Consider the following 25,725-nt stretch of genomic DNA (forward strand, 5'->3'; position numbering starts at 1 on the left):
TACAGCGGGCAAAATTCTAGAAGAGGGGGAGTAGGGTGAGAAGCTGAAGTGCTTCTAGGATGGAGAATCCTAAGCACCTGAAGGGGGCTGTATATCCTAAGTATGTCCCATCCCAGAGGACGATCAGGCCCTCAAGGGACAAGGAGAGACAGGTACTGCTTCAAAATCTTGTTTGACCCTTGGTAGTTCAGGCACTCGGTGTGGTACAGCTTCAAGCCTCCTGAGTTGCAAAGGTACCCAGCAAGGGGATGGGGGCTTTGTATTGACTGCACTGACCTCCACACATTGTGGCCATGAGGGTTTCCCCTTTTCAAGCTGTTTATTCCAGCTGTCTGCAGTGTAAGAACACTATAACGCAGCAACACACGATCAGACAGTTGGGTGCTTGCAATACAAAAGACCTGCCATATGTCCTGAGCAGTACTGCAACTCCCCACAAACATCTGATCAAGCTTCTGAGAGCAGGACAAAGAAGACCTAGCCTCCACCAAGGAAAATTGCTAGTAATTCAGCTACAGATGATGCTATGCAGCATTTAGCTGCTTCAATTAAAGCATATTTTATGCTTTAAAGCATATTTGATGCCGCATTATTAAAGCATATTTGATGCAGCATTTAGCTGCATCGATTAAAGCATATTTTCCAACATGACTCACTTCCTTGGAGCAGTCAATCTCTGTATCTCTGCTTTGATATTACTTATTAGAAGTATTTAGGGGCAAAACCATCCCTGGGTATTACTGCCTTTCTTGTTTCCCCAGCTACCATCCTGTACTACTCATTCTCACCTAACTGCATTGGCATGCTGCTCCCCGAGCTGTTCCAGTCTACATGATCATGCAAACGTGTTGGTGAACAGATCATTGAATAAATCTTATTCAGAAAAATATACTGTCGTGGTTTAGCCCCAGCCAGCAACTAAGCACCACGCAGCCGCTCGCTCACTCCCCCCTGGTGGGATGGGGGAGAGAATCGGAAGAGCAAAAGTAAGAAAACTCGAGGGTTGAGATAAAGACAGTTTAATAGGGAAAGCAAAAGCCGCGCCCATATAAGCAAAGCAAAGCAAGGAATTCCTTCACTACTTCCCATGGGCAGGCAGGTGTTCAGCCATCTCCAGGAAAGCAGGGCTCCATCATGCGTAATGGTTACTTGGGAAGACAAACGCCATCACTCCAAATGTCCCCCCTTCCTTCTTCTTCCCCAGCTTTATATACTGAGCATGACGTCATGTGGTATGGAATAGCCCTTTGGGCAGTTTGGATCAACTATCCTGGCTGTGTCCCCTCCCAGCTTCTTCTGCACCTGGCAGAGCATGGGAAGCTGAAAAGTCCTTGGCTAGTGCAGCAACAACTAAAACATCTCTGTATTATCAACACTGTTTTCAGCACAAATCCAAAACATAGCCCCATACCAGCCACTCTAAAGAAAATTAACTCAATCTCAGCTGAAACCAGGACAGTATCCACCCCTTATTCCATACCATTTACGCCATGCTCAGGTCTCACACTATCCAATACATTCTCATTACCCACCGTCACCCTTCCCATCCTTTGATATAATACACACATATCATTCCCTTAGTCTATGGACCACCCCTACAAAATATTTGTAAAATGTCCACAAAATGTCCACTGAGTTCATTTAGTCCATGACTTTGGGCTTCATCTCTTATGGTTGTTACTCAGGACAGGAGAGGTGGTGTGTTGCTTGGAGTTATTGGGCACCAAAGCCAGCTCAGGTCAGGTCACTGCTGCACTTGCACTGCTTCTTGTAAGGCTTCTCCTCCATTGGTTCAGGTGGTTCCGGCTGTAGTAATTCCTATAACATGCAACTCAAATCATGGGTTACAACAATTTAAAGGTATATCCATTACAATCTCCACCCCTGGTCCCTTTGGACCAGGATATAGGGTTTAACATTGCAATGAACTCCTCCCCTTGCTCCTAGCCTGGCTAGCAACAAGGGGTTCCTGCTATAGTAATTCCCACAACATGCAACTCAAATCCCGGGATACAACAATTTAAAGGTATTTCCATTACAATCTCCACCTCTGGTCCCTTTGGACAGACCATCAGGTTTAACATTGCAATGAAGTCCTCCCCTTGCCCCTGCTCCAGCTTGGACTTATCCACAGAATGTAGTACCTTCAGAAGTAAACTTGCTCCAACATGGCCTTATGCACAGCCACAGATGCTTCAAGGTGTACCTGCTGCAGCATGGACTTCATCCACAGCCACAGATGCTTGAGGTGTACCTGCTGCAGCATGGACTTTATCCACAGCCACAGATGCTTCGAGGTGTACCTGCTGCAGCATGGACTTCATCCACAGCCACAGATGCTTCGAGGTGCACCTTATCCAGCGTGGACTTATCCTTGGGCCACAATCCCTTCAGAGGGATACCTGCTGTGGCACAGACATAACCACATGGCCACAGACGTTTCAAGATATACCTGCTCTGGCATGGACTAATCCATGGGCACAGACGCTCTGGGGTGTCCTGCTCCCACGTGGATTCATCCACAGGTCACAGTCCCTTTGACTCGAGTTCACACCGGAGTTCCAGCCTGTCCAGTACAGCAGCACAGAAACAGCAGTGATGTCCTGGCCATCTGCCAGCCCAGGCGCAAGGCTATTGCTGTTATCAAAATGTTCCCAGGCACAGCAGAGTAAGATGATAAGCAGTACAGCAGCACGGCAAGCAGTGAAAGCAAAAAGCAGCCACTACCAAGCCCTAGACTCTAACATACAGTAAGGCAGGCAAGCCCTATGGCAAGCACAGAAGCCTGCCGATTAATAGCTTAACAGCAATAACAGCTATAAATTTTATCTAGCACATTCCAATCAAATCCGTCATTATCTCAAACCCTTGAGCCCCACGTTGGGCCAAAAAGGACTGTCGTGGTTTAGCCCCAGCCAGCAACTAAGCACCACGCAGTTGCTCGCTCACTCCCCCCTGGTGGGATGGGGGAGAGAATCGGAAGAGCAAAAGTAAGAAAACTCGAGGGTTGAGATAAAGACAGTTTAATAGGGAAAGCAAAAGCCGCGCACGCAAGCAAAGCAAAGCAAGGAATTCCTTCACTACTTCCATGGGCAGGCAGGTGTTCAGCCATCTCCAGGAAAGCAGGGCTCCATCATGCGTAATGGTTACTTGGGAAGACAAACGCCATCACTCCAAATGTCCCCCCCTTCCTTCTTCTTCCCCAGCTTTATATACTGAGCATGACGTCATGTGGTATGGAATAGCCCTTTGGGCAGTTTGGATCAACTATCCTGGCTGTGTCCCCTCCCAGCTTCTTCTGCACCTGGCAGAGCATGGGAAGCTGAAAAGTCCTTGGCTAGTGCAGCAACAACTAAAACATCTCTGTATTATCAACACTGTTTTCAGCACAAATCCAAAACATAGCCCCATACCAGCCACTCTAAAGAAAATTAACTCAATCTCAGCTGAAACCAGGACAATACTTATTTCTGTTTCAAGTGGGATCAGTTCCCCAATCCAGCCTGCAGCTGACACAAGGGAATTTGTCATGTGCTACAGTATGGGGGCTGGAACAGCCACTTCGGACGGCAGCGTGGAGGAGGTAGCCATACAGCCACAATACACAGCAGCATTACCAATAATGCAGATCTCCCCCCTGTATCCTGTCAGAGAGGTGTGCTGGAGGTGGCTCCATGACAGCCAAAGGTAATCTAAGTACTGGAAGATATGTTTCTATGCTCTCACCCCTCCCTGCTCACGCATTCCCACTGTTCGGATCTCTGCTGAGCTATTTCAGCTTGCTACATCAGTTGGCTTTTTCTGTCTGGCCAGCACTATGAACCAGCTCACTGCAAAGCTTACAATTGCCAGAAAAGTGCAAGAAGGGAGGCAGAAGTGTGCAGTTGAAGATGGGGTGGGGAGAGTGGGATCATGGCAGTGGCTAGATCAGCTCTGATGCCACTGCACCGAAGTCTGAGCCCTTCCTTGAACAGAGGGCAATGGTCTTCACGCAGCCTTAGAAATTTCAGCCATCCCTTGAAATAACTCAGTCTCAAGTTTCTTCCTGGTTATGTATCTATCAGAGAAGCATCAGACTCTCTCCAACGAATTTTGAAATATCTGGGCCCAAACACAATCCTGGTGTCTCTCTTGGTTTTCTCACAAATCTGGCCCTTTCTCTTTCCTTATCTATTTTCAGCCACTCGCCAGTTAGTGCACCAGGAATGGATGCATCAAGACAGCATGTTAATGCTTTGGAAAGACATTGCACTAGCTCACTTTGTCACCAACAAAAGATATCCCTAGGAACTCAGAGCCCACCTGTTCCGCATTTGACACCACATTTCACATTTGTCATGGCTGTAGTTTTGGCAATGCCCATTGTGTAGCGAAGTGACCCCTTTGCTTAGAGATAGCAGTGACTCCAAGCATGAGACCTAAACCCTGACATACCCTAGTGGAGTCAAACCCTGGGACAGCACTGTGGAGGGTGCTGGGACTGCAGCCCCAGGGCTCCCCATAGCTTTGACACTCATGAGGTCCACAGGGGGCCTGGGCTTTTACATTCACTAGGAGGACATGAAGCACAAAAGCAGAAAAGGGCACAGTTTCTCTTGCCTTCTGTGCACAAGTTGGGCTTAACTCTCCCTTTGTGTTCCCTGGTGCCTACAAAGTGCCCAGCGACTCTGACTCCACTGAAGCTCTCTCAATTTACACCTTCTGAGGATCTGGCCAATTACGACAGTGAATACATACACATGGGAAACAGGGCATATTTCAGGGCCACTCCTTATCTTTTTAATGCCCTGCTAGTGATCTTCTCATAACATACTCCTAGCCCACGCTCCTTAGGAAAAAAAGTATGGGCAATCATGTTGTGTATGTCTCTGACTATGACTTTTATTACCCCATCACCAAACAACATTTAAACCTATCTCAAACAAATCCCAGAACTACTTCAAAGCTCGCATCAGAACAGTAGATGGGGTAGAGAGGCAGATCTCATCCTGGTGTCACTCAGCACAGTGAGTTTTGCTCTTCTGAGATGCTGTAAAACCTATAAGCAGGGATGGGCACAGGCACATCTGCACCTCTCTTTCCAAACTACCATTCTCAACCATCCAACACAAATCTGTCAGAAACAACAGTTTACAGGATTAGTTTTTCAGGCTGAATGCTGGTTATAACTGTTTTTGATAAATTGGTGGTGGTTTTGACTCACACAGTAGTCCACACACACACAAAAAGAGTGAAGATCTACAGAAGGCTGCATAAACACTAATTCTATTTCTCCTGTTTGCATGTGATCAAGACTAAGTCCCTGTTCCAAACAGCTCTATAATCTAAGAGTTACTGTGAACGCACACTCAGTCCTCAGATACTAGTGCAGCTAAGTAGGTGAATCACAACAGCATCAAGCCTTTTAAAGCACTTTCAAAGCACTTCCTATTGCTATCAAAGGTTAGGCTGAAACACAGATTTGTGCCCAGAAGTGATGCAAAAAGGCCACAGAAAGTGCAGGTTTTTTTTTTTTCAAAAAGTGGATGCTATATTCTCTATTTGTCAACAGCAGCATCTCAATGTCTCCGGCTAAGAACAACTCACAACTGCTGGCTTCATGCTATCTCCTAAGCCCATATTCTGAGCAGGAGTGGTATCGATCTACTCAGAAGCTGCAAACAATTAATCCACTAATATATACCCTACATCTCCATTAACAAGAGGAGTAGGACTTGAGTATGGGCACAATGGCACCCATAGTACTTGCAGGGTCACTGCTGAAATGTGAGTAAACCCACTTCTCAACTTTAGTTTCCTTTCCCAAATGGCCATTTGACTCTTTTGGAAGATAAGGCAGAAAGCCAGCCTTTTTGTTGCTAGCAGGGACACTGGAGAATCTGGACCTCTGGATAAACTGAAGCCCTACACTAAAATAACAGCAGATACAGCCATAATGTATGACAGTCATTGCCTCGAACAGCTTCTGGTCTGAAATAAGAATGTGTTTGTATTTCAGTGGGTAAACAAATAGTTCCTCCATCTGTCTTCTTCTTCCTCCCCATGAGATCAGGCAGTTCTAGGACATTGCGTTTATCACAGATGAAAATGAAGGATCAGCTAGAGCAGCTTCTTGTTAAAATACCTGCAGCTGATCTCTGCTTGAGGGTAGGAGGTTTAAAATAAGTTATCAGATGGCTTATGATGAGTCACTGCAAGATCCAAGGAAGATCTGTTTGTTGGAGCATCAGGGTATTTATAGAGAAGTTGGACTTACTTTTATATTAGTAGGTAACTACCTGTCTCCGCAGATCTGAGCTGTACAGGCTACTTCTGAAACACATCATCTGCACAGAAGAGAAAAAGAAAAACATGTGCACTAGCTCCACATATCATGCAGGTCACCAAGGGTCAATTTTGCCTTTAAATTACTGTGTCCTGCTTACAAAACACCTGGTATGCAATCTGATTTCCACACAGACAAGCCATCAGGATTGCTGTAAGATGTCTCTTTATCTTAAAAAGGCCTCTATATTAATTCTTCTCCCTCACGCTCACGCCTGGCATATGCTGTCAGGTATAGATGTGGTTAAAGCAAGTAATTTTTGTTTTATTTTTGACAAGTTTTTAAAAATTCCTGAAAACCACAGGATCATGTTGATAGAAGAGGCATAGGCAGAGAGCACACATGCAGTTATGAGGGCAGTGAAGAACAGCTGCAGGTTGGATGGCAGGTGGTAACCTTTACAACCGGCTTTGCTGCAGCCAGAGAAGCAACTGCCTGTATTGTTCTGACTGCAGCTTCGGTGGCTTATTCAGAGCAACAGTCTAGGCCAGTGTCTGGGTGTCAAGCTGGGGAATAGTAATATGACAATGGATGCACTAATTGTCTGACTTGTTGAAGTCCAGAACTCTTAGTCACAGTCCTCACCCACCTAAACTCTTCTCATGGGTCCAATTAGACTCAGCAGTCTTCAGAAGTATTACTGTGAAAATAATTTGGTTTTGAGTTGAGTGTGGAATTGAGAAAAAATAGTGCTTTGGGTTGACGAGAAACTGAAATATTTCTGTTTTCTCACCCGAAAAAAAATTTATGTGTCAGGCCAAACAAAATGTTTTGTTTTGTTTGCAGGGCTATTTCCCTTCTTCCACTTCTTTATTTGTAATTAAATTTAGGTAAATTTGGTTTCAGCGTATCATTTACAAGTGCAAACAATGATAATGTTGTTGTCACCAGCAGACTAGTCAGTCTTGCAAAATCAGTCTGTGGCAAAAGGACCCAAGGAAATGCAGAGCAAAACAGGTCCTTGGGCAAAGACCCAACCTTGGGATATGACTTCTGATCTCTCTTGAGAAACCCTTGCTTTGAACCACATTTCCAAAGCAGAGTTCACTGCCTGTAGGTCAGGATGACTCACACCCTTCAGGGCATATCCTGCACAATTCCAGTGCACTTTCATGGGTGCAGTCATAGCAGCAATCTGTTATCATTTATACAATTGGAATTTAGCAATCTGGAATTCCATCTAAAGCAACAAAACACAGTATGTGAGCCCTATGGGTAAATACATTATAATTCATGTAAATGAAATTGGCTAGAGCTTTATCCCTATGGAGGGAATACACAGTTCTTTCCCTCTAATCCTTCCAGCTCTGGAGCCAACACTGAATTACATTTTTAAGGGGGTGAGTGAAGCCACTCTTAGGTAGGAGTGGGAGCCTGTCTCGCCATGTCTCAAGCACAGTGACAGTCACAGCGGGACCCTGATTTGGACATCCATAAACAGTATGCTAATGTAAATAGCGATATTTGGGGAGGACTCCTGTATGCTTTGGCTGTGAGGATTTTATTTTGTTCTGGTTAGGGACTCTCAGTACTGCTGGGGCTGAAGGGAAGGAAGGGCAGGGTTCCTGATGAAACTGCAGCAGGGGCTGCTCTGTTGTTCTTGATAAGAAGCATGACAGCTGTGCCCACAACATCTGGTTTTCATTGAACCCTAGTGAGAGTTCCTTGCTGAGTCTCTTCCACCCCATATGTGGTGGTTTAATTGATGGAGCCTGAGAAGGTTTTAGGTCCAGCGTGGAATGCTGCCTTTCACTGTGATATGTGACTCCAGATACAGTAAGGGCTGGGCTGCTTAGAGTTGTCTTTCAAAAGTATTTCTTCTCAATATTGAATTTTGCGTATATTGCCCTCTGTTGGCTCAAGCGCATGATAAAGCTCCTTTTCTAGGTGAAAGCTATCAAAAATCTCCTTCTGGCTGAGTCACAGGGTTTGTGGGTTTTGGCAAATGCAGGATCAAGTTAGCTGTAGCCTTGTGCATGTGTGCATAGTTCATATCCCCCCATAGCTCTGCATTTAAGAATGCAGGCACAGCTCTTTAACCAAGGAGGAAGGGGGTCTGGAGACTGACTGTCTCAGCCATTGTGGACTGTACATAAGAAGAGAGTTTTAAGGAGTGACCGGAGGGGATAGTGGTTTGGTGAGCCAGGATAAAGAGGATGTTGCACACTCAGGAAATAGCACAAAAAGCAATACGGAAAAGCCTGTGGGAGAAACGGGCAAGTGGGAGATAAGTTAGTCTTAATCTCTTTCAACTCTGGCACGCAACTGCGAGAAATGCTTTGGTAAAAAGTCTCTCGAGGCTTTATTTTCAATTCCAAAGCAAAAGAAAGATGGCAACCCACACCATCAAAGCTCCTTCTGTACACCACACTGCCAGAAAAACATGCCTTTCCACTTCCTCTCAGCTGGATTCTTCCTACCTAAGGCATATGACTGACCCATCTGCTCAGACCAAAAAGCATCCTGCCCAGTTATCTTGTCTCTGACAGCCAATGGCAGCAATGCCTAGGAAAACAGTCTAAAGCCATTAGTTAGGAAATGTGCATTGGCTGGTTCTTAGCACTTACATGCTGCTCCCACACAGAGCCACACCAGGCATTTTCCTGAACTCTTAGAAGGCCCAGGCATGAAGGCTCCCATCCTGGGCATAGCAGGGCAGCACATGCTAGTGATGTGATGGGACATGAGAGTGGTGATGCCAGGAGGGGACAGCCTTTTTCTGGAGTGTAAACATCATGACAAAACAGAAACTCCAACTTGAGGAAGCAGAGAGTGCAATGGCTAACAACAGATCTGTAGAAAGAAGTGAGGTGGGCAGACCATGTGTTAGAGAGATCATGTAACCTTCTGCAATATGCCCTCTTATTAGATCCAGGCTTTCAGATGTGGAGCTCTGTGGACCTCTCCCTGCTGTTGGCTAGGATGGCAAACATCAGATTGGCATTTCCCTGATCTGGTACAGCAGCATATTTCACAGCAGTGGTGGAGAACATCCTTTTTGTTAGGGCAGTTAAAACTAGACTGGAAAATGTGTTGTTCTGTAAGCTATAGAGAAACATGACGCTTAGTTTCTTTTAGATTTGTGTCTTACTGCTTCTACCTGAAATAACCGCCATGCCTCCTCTGACTTGCCATCTATTGTGAAAGATCCACCCTGGACAAGAAACTGCCTGTGCTGCAGCCAGTCTGGAGCTGCTCTGGAACAGCTTGGCCAGCCCATTCATCTGTGCTGTCTGGCTGTCTGGATAGTGTGCACAGAGTGACTGACCCCTCGCTGCTGCCAAAGAGCTGAACTCTGCTTAACTCTCCCTCAGCGCAGTCCCTATCATGGGTCTCTCATCTACCTGGCAGCCAGAGCACACAAACCTCTAGACACTTAATTAACTTCCAAACTCTGCGCACATCTTTCAATGGTGATTGCACTTGGCCAACATGTCATGAAGTTATTAGAGGGAGGAAGAAGAGACCTGATGAATGCATGGATAGGTAAGGCAAGATAAAACTAATTTCCTGAGAAAGCCAAAGGAAAACAAGCTGAGAGGAAAAAAGAAAAGTTGACTGTCGGGAACAAATCTGACATGTGACCTTAGAAGGCCTCTTCCACCTTTAGCTGCTGAGAAGAAAAGGTCTGGCAGCAGCTGGGGGAGGTTGCACACCAGGGAAATTAGAGGGGGTCAGGAGCTGTAAGCAGCATTTTTACTGGATCAGTAAAAGTATCACAAGTATACTACCCCTGCATTTCAGATATAGTGTATCTGTGACACTGCTGGCTTGGATAGCCTTCATCCTTAACTTGTCTCTGAGTTGTGTGGAGTTTCACAATACCAGGAACTATGCAGTTAAATCGAGTGCATGCCTTGGAACATTAAACTCAGTTTCTGCAAAACTAAGTGATAAGTATCAAGGGGCAAGAAAACTAGATTAAGCCCAACTCCTGGACAGCATAAACACACGGGAACATGGATTACAGAGACTATAAACACACCTCTTCTTGTGAAATACTGCTCTTACACAGAGGAGTGGCTCAAAATTTGCAAAACCCACCTTTTTTCAGAACTGAAAGTAGAAACCTAAATGATCAAGACTGGAAACTATTTGCTTTGCATGAACACGTTCTATCTGAGCCCTCAGACTAGAACCATTCAAAAGCCAAGTGTATGTGTGTTGTCCTTTGGAACCAAAAAATAATCAAGACATGAAAAGTTTGAGATGGTTAAATGTTTCCTCCAGAGGCTGGGGATTAGAAGTCTGGGCAAGTAGCAGAGGAGGAAAAAAAAAAAGAGTAAAATAAAAGAAGAAACTCTTAAGTGACCTGACAAGGGAAACCTAAATCTTATTTTTAAGGGGTTAGGTTGTACTAAAGCTTGAAAAATTAAATCCACAGCTGTCTCCAGAGGACTATATCTCACTAAGAAAGCTTCAAGTAAGTTTATCATGTATCCAACACCTAGACATTGGACCTCAGGGACCACTAGGATAATATTTCCTCTGGATTAGCAAGAAAGCTAGCAAGTGACATTTGTATAAGACTAACTTTAAGTTTAAGGGGTTTTCTTATTATAAAATGATAAATGAAGAATGAGCATACTGGGAAGGAAAGTTCTTACAGTTTGTAAATTTAAAACATCCCTACTTTTTCTTTAAAAATGCACTGTTATCTCCTAAATTAGTTTTATTTGGTGACATCAGTAATTTGATGTTTTTACATCTATCACCCTCCCAGTGAAGATCAACGTGTTCTTTATGAGCAATATTTTTAATCTCATAATCCCCTTTATGAGGAGTGCTTTTAATTTCAGAGACCATGAGCACTGGCATCGAGACAATATAATATATATGAAAAAAATTCAAGAATGAAACTATAGGAAACACAGGATGGATCTGGCACAATTACAGTGCTTTCCTTCTTCTGGGACTCTTCACTACTAGCCAATAAAGCCCAGGATATGTTGGAATGCTATTAATTAACTCACCTCGCTGTGCCTCGCCATGACAACTGATATGCCCCTGGGTTCCAGGGAAATCTTATGAATCATATGAGATGCAATACTTAGCTGGAGCTGGGTGAATTAAGGACAACTTTAATATGTTAACTCTGAAATCTGAAATCCAACAGTGAATTGAGTTTTGTACAGAAGGCGCAAAACAAAACTCAGACATCTATACAAACGCCAATGTTGGAGTTTTGTAGGATAAAGCACTTTTTGTTTATGTATTTCACACACTTTCTGTGTCTGTCTAAAACACACTGGTGTGAGGAACAGACCACAGGTCCCCACAGCAAAATGCCTACAGTCTGTGGATGGGCTACAGTAAGCTAGCATTATCCCGTTCTGCCCACAAAGCACATCAGTGACAACTGTGTTTTCCAGTTACACAGAAAATGCTGAGTTACACACCTACGTGCTACTCTGTGCCCGTATAGATGCATATGTAGGAGGTGTAATGAAGAAAGGGCACACATAGCAAAATTAAATGGGGAAAGTGAAATGAGGGGAATTACCTAAACAGCTTACAGATGGTAACTAAATTAGTTGAAAACTGAAGGATTGTTTTTTCAACACACAGCTCAACAGCATTGTAAAACTTCCATTATTGTAACCCAGAAGCTCATGAGAAATAGTAATTACCAGAGCTGAACTCCTGGGCTCTCGTATTTTCTTACCCACAGGCCAGCCAGACCAGCCCCTGATCCTTCCTTCCCCCAGTGCTTCCCAGACTCCTGGAAAGTACAGCTGGGAGGGTGAAGAAATATTCTTCACCCCATGTTCCCTTCCACCTCTCAGGTCTCCTGTTGCCCCCCATACACCTTGTTTTGAACACCATCACCTTCCTCTTCTGACAGTCTCTTCCAGGCACCCCATACACTCTCCTGCTGTTCCTTCACTGTGTTTCACAGCCAGCAATCCCTCTGGCTGTTTCTGTGCTGAGCCGGCTAGGACAGCATCTGGAACGCACACTGCTCCGGAGCTCAGACTGCCTGCAAGTCACACCCACTCTTGTCAGAGGCATTTTAGAAAGCTCCTCAGGAAAAGCTATCTTGCCTGATACCATTCCACCCAGAACTGATGGCCTAGGTGGAGTATGAGGTGGGGTCTAGGCAGCAAGCAAGTGAAACCTTAAGGCTCTCCTAACTGTGAGGGAAATGCAGCCACAGTCCCCATGATAAGCCTTTTTTTCTCTGCATCCTGTTTGTCATCGGCTCCCAGCTGACTGTCACATAAGTTACATTTTTTCTTACAACTGTCTCTGTTGTATACATTCTTCCAGTTTTTCCACCCCAACCATGTTGCCACCAGATAGTTCTGGGAAGACCAAGTAGGGTAAAGGAGCAAGTGCACTAAATCAAAAAGAAGTACAGCATCTGCTTGGGTTCCTGATGAGTCTAAAACTGACTCATCATCCCCCCTACCCAGTGGACTACTTCCTCTATTATTATCAATCACAATGTAAATAAAACAAATTAGCATAAGAACAGAACCCATGAAGGAATTTACTGTACACTCATCATCCATTCTTTCTTAGATTTAAAACCAGGAGGGACCTCCATGACCATCTAGTTGTCCCTTCAGTATAATACACATCAAAGACTCCCCATCCATTGATCCCTGCATCAAGGCCAGCCTTATCACTACCAAGCGGAAGGATTATTTCATCCCCATAAACAATATGAAGTCATCCTTACCTATTCAGCCCTGGAAAGACTTCAGCTGAAGTACTGTACCCAGGTTTGGGCATGGCTCTTCAAGAAAAACATGGGCTGACTGAGTAGCTTTGATACAAAAAAAGAATGGTTTTCTTGCAATAATGGCAATACAGTCCTGGAACAGATTCCCCAGGAAGACTATAATGCACATCACTGAAGATGATATTAGTGATAGGAATAATATGGGTGCAAATTATTTGGCTTGGGGCAGGGGGATAGACTGAAAAAGGTTGCTTCAGCACAATTTGCTATGAACCTGTAAGTCTGTTTAAGCTGGAGCATTTGTTTCACAAAGGCATCTACTCCTGACATAAAGACTGGTAATAATGGGGAAGCACCTAGTCATAAATCCTAAGGTAAGTTATTCCACTGGTTAAGTGCTATCCCACTAAAATTTTATGCTTGATTTCAGGTCTGAATTCATCTAGCTTAAATGCCTCTCCTTGTGCTTCCACTCTGCTACGCTTCTCATGTGCTTTGGTTAAAATTAAGTGGAAACAAATACACAAATGCTGCTATCTGCAAAAGGAGCAGGGTTTGCCCTGATATGAAGAACAAGGCTAGTGTTGTCCAGGATAGTTCAAAAACTTAATGAAAAAGATTTTGGCTGTAAGGTGTTGTGCAAAATCTTCACTTTTTCTAAGGAAATAGCCATTGTCTGAGATATTTATAATAAATTGTTGGAAACAGAAATTTCCCTTTTGAATCTGTTTTAAATGAGTAACTTGCTTTAAATCAAATGTCACCTGAGCAACACCACTCCAGCTGAGGTACTCATTCCTTACTCTCCCCTTGCTTTTTTTGATAAAAATGGAAAAAAAAGGCAATTATTTTTGAGCAAAGTAGAAATAATTTGATGACCACATGCAGAATCCTTTTCTTTTGGAGAGGAGGGATGAGGAAGAGGGGGAATTCCTGATTTATGATCAAATATAGACTTGTTCACGTGTAAAGGAGACCCCTTCTTGAAAACACTTAAGCTGGCGCTTAACTTTATTACTGTGGCAAAATTAAGCATGTGCTTGAGTGGTTGCAGAGTCAGAACCATAAAATGTCATAGCCTTTATAGCTATGAGTCTGCTTTCTGCCTGCTGCATCTAATAAACATTAAGAGGTGAAATTCTGTCCCCATCAGGGTCAATAGTAAAACTCTCATTGACTTCAGCAGAACCAGGATTTTGCACAAGAAAGCTCCATCATTGTCACTGGGGCCCACAAGATGATATTAGCAGAGAGAGGCCATCTGCTCACTCTTGTATGGACACTTTTATATTTAATCTTTCCATGTTTTCCTTAGTCCAATTAAAATTAACCCAAACTGAAAGCACATCATTGGCTCTTTTGATAGGGATACTGCATTTCAGGTTGTTTGTCAGAAAATAAGCAGAAACAAAATACACAAATTCTAGTGCACCATACATACTGAACATACACACATACACATACACAGAACATACTGACGTGTAGATGTGGCACTTAGGGACATGGTTTAGTGGTGGACTTGGAAGTGTTAGGTTTACGGTTGGACTCAATGATCTTAAAGGTCTTTTCCAACCTAAATGATTCTATGATTCTATGAAAATACACAACATGCTGTTCTGTGTTCCTCACAGCAAAATTACCTCTTAAAGGGTTGATCCCTTAAGGAAAAAAAAAGGTAACGTAGCACCATTATGATACATTTTATATCTTCCAACACTTCTTAGATCAGCCTTGCTTAGGACATGAGTAAACTGGTATTTTTTCCGTAAGTAGCTCAAGTCTCAAGTCAGGCACTGAAAGTCTATGGTTGCTTTGTCACATCACCAGCTGCAGCTGAGCTTGGGTACTGTACTCTTGCCTTGCAGGACTGCGCAGGTCTGCACACGCAGAGTTTATAACACTCCAGCTGCTGAGGAGCACTGAGGCACAAGATGGCAGAGGTCAGTTTACCACCAGCTGGATATACTCACTCAGTCAAGTGAATGAGCGTACAAGGCCATCAAACAGGATCACTTTCATGGAAGTGAGCAATTCTGATTTGAGTAAGTCAAGGGAGAAAACAGTATACCCTTTGCTCTATAATGTCTAGTTAAAAGAAAGCTCTGCTTCTCTATGAAAAGGTCTGCTTCTTTTCACATCTTTAAATTTTTCTTTCTGCATCTGAAACAATGAAAACTCACAGCTTATTTTCTTCACTGGTTTAAATGAGCCGCAAATTGATGCATTTACTTAGGTCAGTGTTGAATTAGATATATTATAAAATACAAATCAAGCTCTCAATAGAGACTCCTGTTTTCATTTTTGTGAAATGTTGTGTTCAAGGATAACAAGAGCACCCAGTATTTACCAGCACGATCATGTGTCATATGAAAAATGCCCTTCTCTTGAGAGGATGTCCCTGTCACTGCTGATCAAAAAGGCATTCAAGAATCACCTTGATCTGGGTCCCAAGATTAACTTCATCCAGAAGAGTTAAGCCAGACTTTCCCTTTGCATATCAGATTTTGCTTTGCCTCGTCTCACTTCTTCCTCCCAATATAAACTTTTAAGCCCAGGGTTTATTACCTCCATACCTCAATCACTTACTACGTGACAGCCCATCAGAACAACATCATCTCTGACCCTCACTGCGCAGCATAGTCTAATCACTTAAAATGTTTCTCTGAAAGTCATCCTTTCAGATTGCTGTACTTTATTTTCACTAATAAAAGGCCTTAAGGAGTTTTACACATAGTTCATTTTTACAAGGTCTAGGAAAATATCTCGTATTGACTTTTTTTCCCTTGAAATTCACACATATTCTTTTTTCCTGAGGGCAAGATGCAATCTTTGATGGAGAGATTACAAATCTCAGGGTTGCTTTTGTTTCTTAATTCTGCAAGACAGAAATAACACTTAACAATTCCATTTGTTATAGAAAAGCAATGTTCGTTATTTTGTTTGAATTTTTTTTCACAATGATGTAAAAAAATCTGTGTAAGATTCAATGAAACTTTGAAGAAATCAGACCCCAAGGCATTTTCAACATTCAGTCTCATGGTTATATACCAAAGGTCCATATAAAGCTCATTGAAGACAATGGAAACACCTTTTTTGACTTCAAAATCAAGCTTAGCATCAGTACTTTTCAATCATAATGAATTTGTTTTATACTAAGAGAACAAATAGGAAGAAATAAAACTAAGTTACGATGAGACAGTATGGTGGGTGTTGGTCTGATGTCACAGAGTGTATTCTGTCTATCTGGTTAAGAACATCTGGCCATCTTGAGGAAAAAAAAGAATCTCAATTTTTTGCATAAAAGTGTGCTTCCTCAATGACATTAAAAAGGGTTTTCACTTTTTAAATGCAAACAAAGAACAAAAATGTTGTTCATTTCTTTATCTACACCTCTTCTACAAAAATGTTGTTGTCCATTTCTTCTACACTTATTCTACCATATATTTAACTTGAGAACACTCCATGGTTCTCTTTCCTCTTGTTCTCTTTACCCACCTGCTTCACTTCCCTCCCTTAACTTCTCTTCATGCAACTTCCTCCACCGTTCTCTTCCTATTCTGCTTTTCTCTGCAACTCCCATGCTCTTTTTCCACCCTTCTTTATATTCCCTCACTAAAAAAAATTTTCTTCTACCTGACTCAAGAACAGTATTTCTTACAACTGCTCTAAGAAAAAAACCAAAACCCAAAAACCACCCAAACAAAACAAGAGAAACCCAGAAATACTGCACATTCCAGCTTCTCTTTGCAACTCAATGACCCTTCTGCCTCAAATAACATTCTTTCTTTCTCCTTGTGTATGCTTCTAACATGCAGGTGAGGGGAAACTCCAGGGTCCTGTTGTAATGCCATAAACCTCATCGCACTATAAAAAAAGGGATATAAGAAATTGTGCAAGGCAACATCAACAGCTCAGGGAAAGGCTGCAGAACCAGTCCTCGGGCAGCATTTTTTTACAATTTAATTTTAAAAGAATATCCCATGCAATGCAAGGTTTTTAGTGTTTGTGCCATGTGGTTTTCTAAAGCCAGCATCAACTGGTTGTCACTGATATGCAAAATTATCTGATCTTGGCGCTGGTTGTGGCTCAGTCCCTACAAAGCTGAGATATTTTCATTTGGACTCTGTCAGGCTGAGACAGGCTCTGCTGTCCTTTCAGACCCTGACAAACAGCCAACTTTAGCCCAAAGATCGTGGCATGCTTAACTGCAATAAATGTTCCTTTTCTCTTATTTTTCAGGTCTAACATTCTTTTGTATCATTCTCATCTTGTAATCTTTGATCTACTTTTTCATAGGTGTCTACAACTATTCTCCACTTGTAGGCATACGTGACCACATTAAAAAAAGAAATTCTCAGTGAAATAGATGGAGATTGTTGGGTACTTAGTACTCAGGAAATAACAGACTTTTTATTTATATGACTTCAGAGTTTAACGTTTGGCTCATGCTTATCTGAAGAGCTGCTGAAATCACTGAAGAACTGTTGGTCTAATCAGGTAGTCATATATACATTTTTCTTTATGACAGTCATTAACAGAAAGTATTACTGTGATAAAAAATAGAATAAGGACAGTAACAAAAGCGTTATGTTCCAGCAATGTTTTGTAAATTCATTGCTCTAAGGTAGCACTTTATATTTCACAGGGTACTTTCTTTTTCCATTTTCTGTTAAAACAAAGGCAGGGCCCAGTATGGATACCACAGAATATTTTTTGCTGCTGTTACAGATTATGAAAATATAAACATTTTTAGTGTTCAATAGGATCAGTAGACATTAACTATTTATTCTTAATATTTTGCCACAATAAAAACAGAAGCTTAGGTACCTGACTATTATTTATTTCTGTATTACCCTTATGACTCTGGGTAGACAGCCATTTCAATTGTATGTAATGGGGCTGTAGTCCAGCAAAGAGCACTCCAGAAAACAACACATGCATGGATCTGCCCTGCATCTTATATGCAACTCCTGTTAGTTACTACAGAGTGGTATTGTCCTTTTATTCTGAAACCCAAACAACAACCCACGCTCCTCAAATAACTCTTGAAATAAATAATCTCTGCAAATCCCACACAACAGTTTTATTGAATTTTGCAAAAACAAGCAGAAATGAAAATCCTATTTTGAGAAAGCACAGAGTTTAAAAAGACAACAAGACACTGCTGCCTCTAGCTCTACGTATTAGCCATTTACTTTCCAACCAAATGAACAGCAGGACCCTTGGGCAGCTGGGGATGGGCCTGGTTTACCTCTATCATGGATATTACAACAAATAGCTCAGAGGAATCTCCATTTGCGACTGGATGCTGGTCTGATACAAACTTTAGGTAAACTACAGCCCATTAAGATGGTTTCTGATACCTCTCGGATATGATGTCATTTGGTTGTTCTTTAGAGTGGCTGGGAAACAAGGTAAAGTGACAGAGGATTCAGGTGCTGGCTGTACGATGTAACACATCCCAACACAATTCTGGATTTCCAGACACCTGGCTGAGGCTGGAGCTACAGCAGTATCGCCCTCATGTCTCCTGCACATCAGCGGGTGAGGAGCAATGCTGCTGACCCAAGAGGAAGATTGTATTTCAAAACACCTTGCTGACCAAGGCTGCCTTAAGGCTGGGCTCAGCTAAGAGGTGGTGCTGAGGAAAAGCAACAGCTCAGATGGCTATAATGGGGCAGGACACAACAGCCCCTCTTCAATCCTCCCATAAATACTGCAACCAGGAACATACAGTCCCTTTGTTCCTGCTACTTACAGCTGATGTTAAAGATGTGATGAATGAATAGTGCTTTTATCTGTCTATTTGGCAGTGAGACCACTCAGCCTAAAGAATGGGTCTGAGTAGGCAACTATTGGATCTCCATCAGTTGTTTCAGAGCAAAAGTGCTAGCAATCCCAAAAGATGTCAGGCCATCTAGGCCTCTGTTAAGATATGCTGTGTGAACAGGGAAGTACCACGTATGAAACAGGTGGATCTCTCTGTAAGGGCAGGACTGTTTCTTGACTCCCTCAGGGCTCAAGGACCTGCGGCCATGCCTTACCTGGAACCCCGCTTTCCTCAGCACCATTAACTTTGCTGGAGGACCAGCCTTGCCTGGCCTGCCCTGCGCGGGGCCTGCAGGCCGCCATGTCCCACTGGCCCTTCTGTGAAGAAGCGGGCAAACCCTCAGGCAGGAGGGGCGTTTGGTAATGGCCCCGCGGGGTGCTGAGGCCTGTGGGGCAGCCCCAGCCCTCAGGGGGTTCAGCTACACCCCCTGGTCTGCGAGGGCCCTAGGCCGGGGGAGCTTACCTAGCACGGTGGGTAGAGGCCGTTGCCGGGTCATTGCACCCAGAGGGGGCAGAGGGGGCCCCGGCACAGCACAGCACGGCACGGCACGGCACGGCACGGCACGACACGACACGGCACCTCCATGAGTGTCAGCAGGGTTCGTGCCCCGGCCTCCGAGTAAGGCGGGGACGGGTCGGGGAGGCCGCGCCGGGCGGGGAGGCCGCGCCGGGCGGGCAGGCCGCCTCACCCCTCACGCCTCACGCCTCGGGCCGGGCCCGGTGAGCCAACGCCTCCCCCACGCCTGCAGGGGGCGCCGCACCCGTCTCGCCTCGCCCCGCCCCGCTCCGCCCCGCCCCGCCGCTCGCAGCCGGCACCAGGCGCAGGCGGGCCGCGGGGGCCATGCAATGCGCATGCGCGCTCGCCGCCTCGGGCAGCGGCGGCGGCGCGTGCGCGCTCAGAGCCCGCGGGGCGGGGCTCGCGCTCACCCTGGTAACAGCACCGCTGCGGGGCCGCGCCCTGCCGAGGCTTCCCCTCTCGCCGCCATGCAGGGCGAGGACGCCCGGTACCTCAAGAGGTAAGTGGGGAGGCTGGCCAGGGTTGGGGGCGGGCGGGGAGACGACTGTTGTGGAGCCGAGGTGCGGCAGGTTTTGGTGGGGGTGGAAGGGAGCCGTGGGGCTGAGGTGCGGCAGGTTGTGGTGGGAGGTGGAAGGGGGACTGTGCGGCAGGTTGTGGTGGCGGCTGGGCGTGGGACTGAGGCGCGGTGGGTTGTCCTGAGGGGTGGTGTGGCGTCGGGTGGGGCGCTGTGGGGTGTGCGAGGTTGTGGGGTGGGAGACAGGTGTTGCAGGCTGTTGCGGGGGTGGATGGGAGGTTATGGGTTGGGGGAGTACAAGGGGGCTGAGGCGGTTTAGCCTGTGGTGGGTGTTGAGTGGGAAGTTGTGGGGTAGGGGGGGCAAGAAGGGGTCGTGGGGAGGTGATGGGGTGTGGGGCTGAGGTGTCGCAGGTTGTAGCGGGGACTGGCTTGGGGATGGATAGGAGGTTATGGGTGGGGAGATGAGAATGGAGAGTGTTTTGAGAATGGAGATCATGAGGTGGGTGGAGGGATTGGGACTGAGGAGTGGCTGGTTTGGAAAATGGCTTGAGGTTGGAGGGGGAAGATGGGTGGGAAGCTTTGGAGTGAGTGATTTGGGAACGGGAGATGGATTTGTTTGGGGCAGGCTGAGGGGTGGCTTCCTAGTCTGGTGGGCAGGTGACTTGAATGGGGACTGGGAGACTGGGTTAGGGATGAGTGAAAGTTATAAAGTGGGTTTAGGGTAGGGCACTGAAGTGGCAGCAAGTTGAGAGGAAAATAGATGTTATTAGGAGATGAGTGGGGAGGGTTGTGTGGGTGCAAGAAGTTGGGATGGGGCAGGTGGTTGCTTTGGGGAACAGGCAGGCTGGGGACTGGGGAGGGGATATTAGGCAGTAAGGGCAGGGTCAGGGTGCAGCTGGGAGAGATGAACTGGTTTGAAGGAGATGTTAGAGCATGGCATGGCAGACTGGGGGGACGACAGGTAATGAGGTGTGATGAATGGAATGGTTTGGGAGTTGGGATGGACCTGAGAGGTAACCATGGTGTATGAAGGGGGTGATCTGTGTTTGATGTTAAAGATGTGATGAATGAATGGTGCTTTTATCTGTCTATTTGGCAGTGAGACCACTCAGCCTAAAGACTAGGGTCTGAGTAGGCAACTATTGGATCTCCATCAGTTGTTTCAGAGCAAAAGTGCTGGCAATCCCAAAAGATGTCAGGCCATCTAGGCCTCTGTTAAGATATGCTGTGTGAAGAGTGTCACTTTTTCCTACTATGCGGGTGATTTTATCCATCACCTCTTGAATCCCGTGGAGTTCCTGGTCTGTCTTTTTTTTTTTCCATTTCCTTTCCAGTTATTAGCATTTGCAGAACTTGCTGTTTAGGCTGTCTGGGTTTTGCCTCTTTTTTTTTTTTTTTTTTTTTTCCTCCCCCCGTGCTCGTATGCCACATATTAAGACCCATAATCAGAAACAGTGGGGAAAAAACCTCTTGATAGTCATTGAACATTAGTTCTGTCATATAAATGATAACAGGTAAAAACAGGTTAAAAAAGCGATAACAAGTAAAAATCAAATGGCTACCTGTAATTAAATAAATAGCTGTAACTTCAGAGCAGTGTCTTTTTTTAGCCTTGTATGTTCTGTTTGTGCCATCTTATGTGATTTTGGAGGAATCTTTATTTTGTAGTCATCCCTGCAACAAGCGTAGTTTTCTCTCTTTTTAGGGAGCACAAACCAAAAAACATCTGCTGTGCTGTTTAACGTGACTAGGCTTGTGTGCAAGTCTGGTACTCCTCTGATCTCTATTTCCCTTTGTCATCCTCCATGACCAGTCCCCCTCCCACCAAGTCTGACTTGCTAGGATTTGTTATTGGATTTTCGGCCTTATCCATGTGCACAGTTTGTGCCACTTGTAATTAGGATAGTTTGGTTTTGCATTTCCCCTGAAGGAATTAGTTAATAAAGGGTATTCACACACCAGCTTTGCTTATGTGAGCTCAGCTAGCACAGCTTTTGTCTGTAGAAAAGGCCTTCCTCTTTTAAACCTTTGATAGAGCAGGATTCTTGTTGACAAAGCAGGCAGTGAAGTGAAAGGATGGGCTGATGTGTGCAAGAGCTCCCCAGTGCATTGCTGTTTATACCAGTTATAAGAATGTCTGTATTTTAAAATGTTTTATGAAATGACTTACAAACTCAAGATGGATAGAAAATCAGTAAAGTAGATGTTTGTTGATTCGAGTGGGGAGGGGGTATTGTTTTTACACAATAATATTGTGTAATTTTGTACACAAAATAAAGTTGTTGGGGTTTTTTTTGTGATGCTGCCAATCTGAATGCAGTGTTTTCCAAATGGAATACGACTTTAGTGGCTGGGTAGTGCATTTTAGTGTAGGTCTTCAAGCAGTTCACAAGGTAAGATTTTTTTCAGAGACGGAACTCAAATGTGAATTGATTTGTGACTCTCTTAGCTAGGAAATAGCTCAAGTAGTGAGGGTGGTTATCAGTGTGAGAGGGCAGAAAGTCTCTGCAGCTGTAAGTTCTTCAGCTTGCCCATCTGTGTCTCTTAAGGAAAAAATTAAATATGGGAAATGCTAAAACTGTTTAAGCCGTCTTAGGCTGAGGCTCTGCTGGTTGCTAAGCTCATTAGTGGTTTACTGCTGCCAAAAGGAGGAGGTCTCACTCCTTCCTCTTTATCCCTGCTCATAGATAGGAAGTGTTATTCCCTTTCTATAGAGCACTTTAATTCAGCAACACATTGAAAAACTCCCTCTGCCCAAAACATGAGGAGTTTTCTGTCGGATTGCTGGAAGTGGCTGTGAAAGGGTTTGATGAGCCCTCACACTGAACCAAGGTGACTGCCAGGAGCAGGGAAAACATGGGAAGATCTAATCCTTTTGGCAATGATGACATGCTAGTTCAGCTTAGTTCTTGTTAAACTGTACCAAACTCCTTCAGGCCCACTTGTGTTCTACCCATCCTTTCATCCCATCCTTACATCTGTGTTCTACCCATCCTTACATCTACCTGTGAATATTATCAAGCTGTCACTTAACAGAGCTTTGAGTGTCAGGAGGAGCATTTGCACAGCTGGGATCTCCTGGTAGGTCTAAATATGGGGGAAATATATTTGGGAGTGAGGAGTGAGAGCCGGTTTCTTTTGAAATAGATTTGTCGTAAGCTTTCTGCCCTGCAAGGCTGGACCTTGTGAGAACAGAGAACAGACTGTAATGAAACATCTGCTTCAAAGTACTGTTAAAGGAAAAAAACCACAAGTCTCTTAAAAAAAAATCTTAAGTGATAGATGGACTTTTGCTACAATCTCATCAAGGAAGATGTTGCTCTTAAGCAGTGAGCTATATTTGTTTGCCCTGTAGCTTTATGTCTTTGTAAGGCTAGTAGTTGAACTAGACTCTTCATTTCCCACAGCAGACCTTTCTGTGGTTTGTGGGGTTTTTTGACCAGCTGTGTCTCAAGAAAAAGGTATTTTTTTGCAGTTGTATTCTGCAGAAGGGAAAGCAGCCACCACAGTAGCTGGGTAGATGGAGGCACACATTTCAAACATTTTCTGAAGAGAGTGGTTACACTGAAGGCTGCATCTGGATTTGCTAACATTTCCAGCTCTGTGAGGCTGAAGTAGTTTTCCCTGGTCTAATTGACCCAATGCCATAGCTAGCTTCTATCTCATTTATGCTGATACAACTACTGGTGAAGCCACCTGTAAATCTGTTCATTGACATGATCTGTCTTAAACCAACACCCAAAGAAAACCCCAAAACAAACAAACAAAAGCCCCACCCACACACACAAAACCAAACCCACATTAGGGAGTTGACTTTGATTTGCAGTGTTTTAGCAGCCTGGTTTATGGCATGGCTGTACATACTCTATTGGCAGTACCCAGGGGAAAAGGGGCAAGTGTCAGCTTTACCACCAAAGACAGAAATGTGTAACTGTATTCTCTGGATGTGGTTCTGCCATCACTTGAAAACAGAAATGAGGTGTAGTTTCATGGCCTTTTATCCATGGCCTGTCCTCATGGCCCTTGTATCTCTGCATGGACACGGAGCTGCTGGTACAAAGGAGGAGAGAGCAGGACAGGCCCTTTTGCAGGGACATACCCAGAGTGCTTTCCTGGGGAACGCTTTTCCAAAATATCTGTAGTTAAGCAGATAGACGTGCTTGATTTATACCTGTTGATGGCAGCTGTTGATCTGGTAATCCCCTGAGCCTGGCAACAGACACGAGGTGAAGAACAGTAGTGAAGAGGTTTGTGCTTCAGGAGAGAATAGTGAATTTGAAATTCAAACTTTTTGTAATTCATTCTTGGTAGATTTTTAACTGTTAAGATTTAGCTAAGCCTACCAAGAGAGTCTTTGAGGAAGAATTTCCTTTTGTAAATGACTGTACTCGTACCACTAGGTCAATGCCACTAGCAGATTTTGCAATACTGACAAAGTAACAGGGAATCAACTGGGAATTCACCTTGTCTATGAAATGCATCTTTTTCCTGATTGTAGTTCCTTAAGAGAGCTGGGAGACTTAGAAATCAAAAATTTATCCTGTTTTTTCTTTATCTGACTTCTGTAACTAGGACTTTACATGGCTTGGGTGTTTCTGTATGTACTAGAAGCAATACTCAAGAATATGCCACTAGCACTAAGCTTTGGTGCAGCTGTGTGAAATGAAGAAATATGGTGTGGAAGGAGGGCAATGCTTGGGTGTAAGGTCTGGATAAAACTGGAGACAGGTCGTTGTTACTGATCTATGTACTGGTATGTTTTCTGAGCTTTTCATTTAATCAGTTATTCTTTTTTTTTTAATGGCAGGAAGGTAAAAGGAGGCAACATAGATGTGCATCCATCTGAGAAAGCTCTCATTGTCCACTATGAAGTGGAAGCAACGATACTGGGAGAGATGGGAGACCCCATGCTGGGGGAGCGCAAGGAATGTCAGAAAATGTAAGGTCATAGCAAGTTCTGATAGCTTTTTCTGTTTTTCATAGTCATAAATTCAATAACTCAAAGCATCAACAGCCTGTAAGAAATAATACGTTCTAATCTTTATAAAACTTAGTGCTAGATTAGCAGAGGGTTTAGAAGCCAGGAAATAACATATGCCTAGAAAAGTTAACATCTAAAACACATGTTGTAAACTGCTTTTCATCCATGTACTTAAAGGTGTTTTGTAAAGAAAAGTGATTATTCCCATTTTATGTGATGGGAAGTTGAGGCAGAGAAAAGTTAAGTGATTGGTTCCTACTCAAATGATGGTTAATGTTGGAGCAAGTAATACTATTGAACCTTCTGACAGCCTTATGCTCTAGCTGTTGGATCTCCTGTTGTTTTGATCTGTCACCCCTGCTAGTGATTTCGCTACAGTATCTGCATTTTAGTTTTGCCTGGTATTTTTATTTTAAGAGCATTAAAACGTTCCCCACTGGAAAAGTTCAGAGAACTATCATAACTTCAGTTTCCAAGCTGCGAGTTTGGACCTTTCCTAGGTTTGTTTTATCTCTATACTGAAGTCTTTTTGAAAATTTGAGCTGAAGTGGCTATGTGTGTGAGTGCGTGTAAGAAGAATAATTGAGGAAGAAAAAGAGAATCCTTAAATTGTCTCAAATTTTTGAAGACATCATAATTGTTCATCTGTTTTCAGATAAATCAGCATAACTTGCATCTGCAATGTGGTGGAATTCCTTTTTGATCCATCCTGTTGTTAATGCCCACAGATTTGTTGCTGCTCATTGCTTGTGGACCTGGCTGCAGGTCTGCCAGAACTATAGGAGACTCCTGACACTGCATCTGCAGGCACTGCAAAAGAACCTTCCTGTGTAGTCAACACCCATAGCTGTTTCTCATTTTGGATTTTTTG

General features: G+C 44.1%; 2 protein-coding genes across 9 annotated transcripts in view; one reads left to right on the plus strand and one right to left on the minus strand.

The window, feature by feature from the left end:
• NTMT2 (N-terminal Xaa-Pro-Lys N-methyltransferase 2) overlaps positions 1 to 19,697 on the minus strand; it is a 70,475-nt gene extending 50,778 nt beyond the window's left edge. For 2 of the 3 annotated variants that reach the window (XM_072868713.1, XM_072868718.1), the window contains exon 1: positions 19,306 to 19,697. In XM_072868713.1, the coding sequence (XP_072724814.1) occupies positions 19,306 to 19,339 (34 nt within the window). In that variant the 5' untranslated portion in view covers positions 19,340 to 19,697. Of the gene's footprint in view, positions 1 to 6,256; positions 6,327 to 19,305 lie in introns of all 3 variants that reach the window. The other variant, XM_072868715.1, reaches the window with a different exon arrangement.
• A 5-nt stretch (positions 19,698 to 19,702) lies between these two features.
• The window catches only part of KIFAP3 (kinesin associated protein 3), a 72,117-nt gene continuing 66,094 nt past the window's right edge, over positions 19,703 to 25,725 (plus strand). For all 6 annotated transcript variants that reach the window (XM_072868703.1, XM_072868702.1, XM_072868701.1 and 3 more), the window contains exons 1-2: positions 19,703 to 19,858; positions 24,681 to 24,812. In XM_072868703.1, coding sequence (XP_072724804.1) covers positions 19,827 to 19,858; positions 24,681 to 24,812 — 164 coding nt within the window. In that variant the 5' untranslated portion in view covers positions 19,703 to 19,826. The remainder of the gene's footprint in view (positions 19,859 to 24,680; positions 24,813 to 25,725) is intronic.

The sequence above is a fragment of the Ciconia boyciana genome, chromosome 7, assembly GCF_034638445.1.
Source record: "Ciconia boyciana chromosome 7, ASM3463844v1, whole genome shotgun sequence".
NCBI classification, from domain to species: Eukaryota; Metazoa; Chordata; class Aves; order Ciconiiformes; family Ciconiidae; genus Ciconia; species Ciconia boyciana.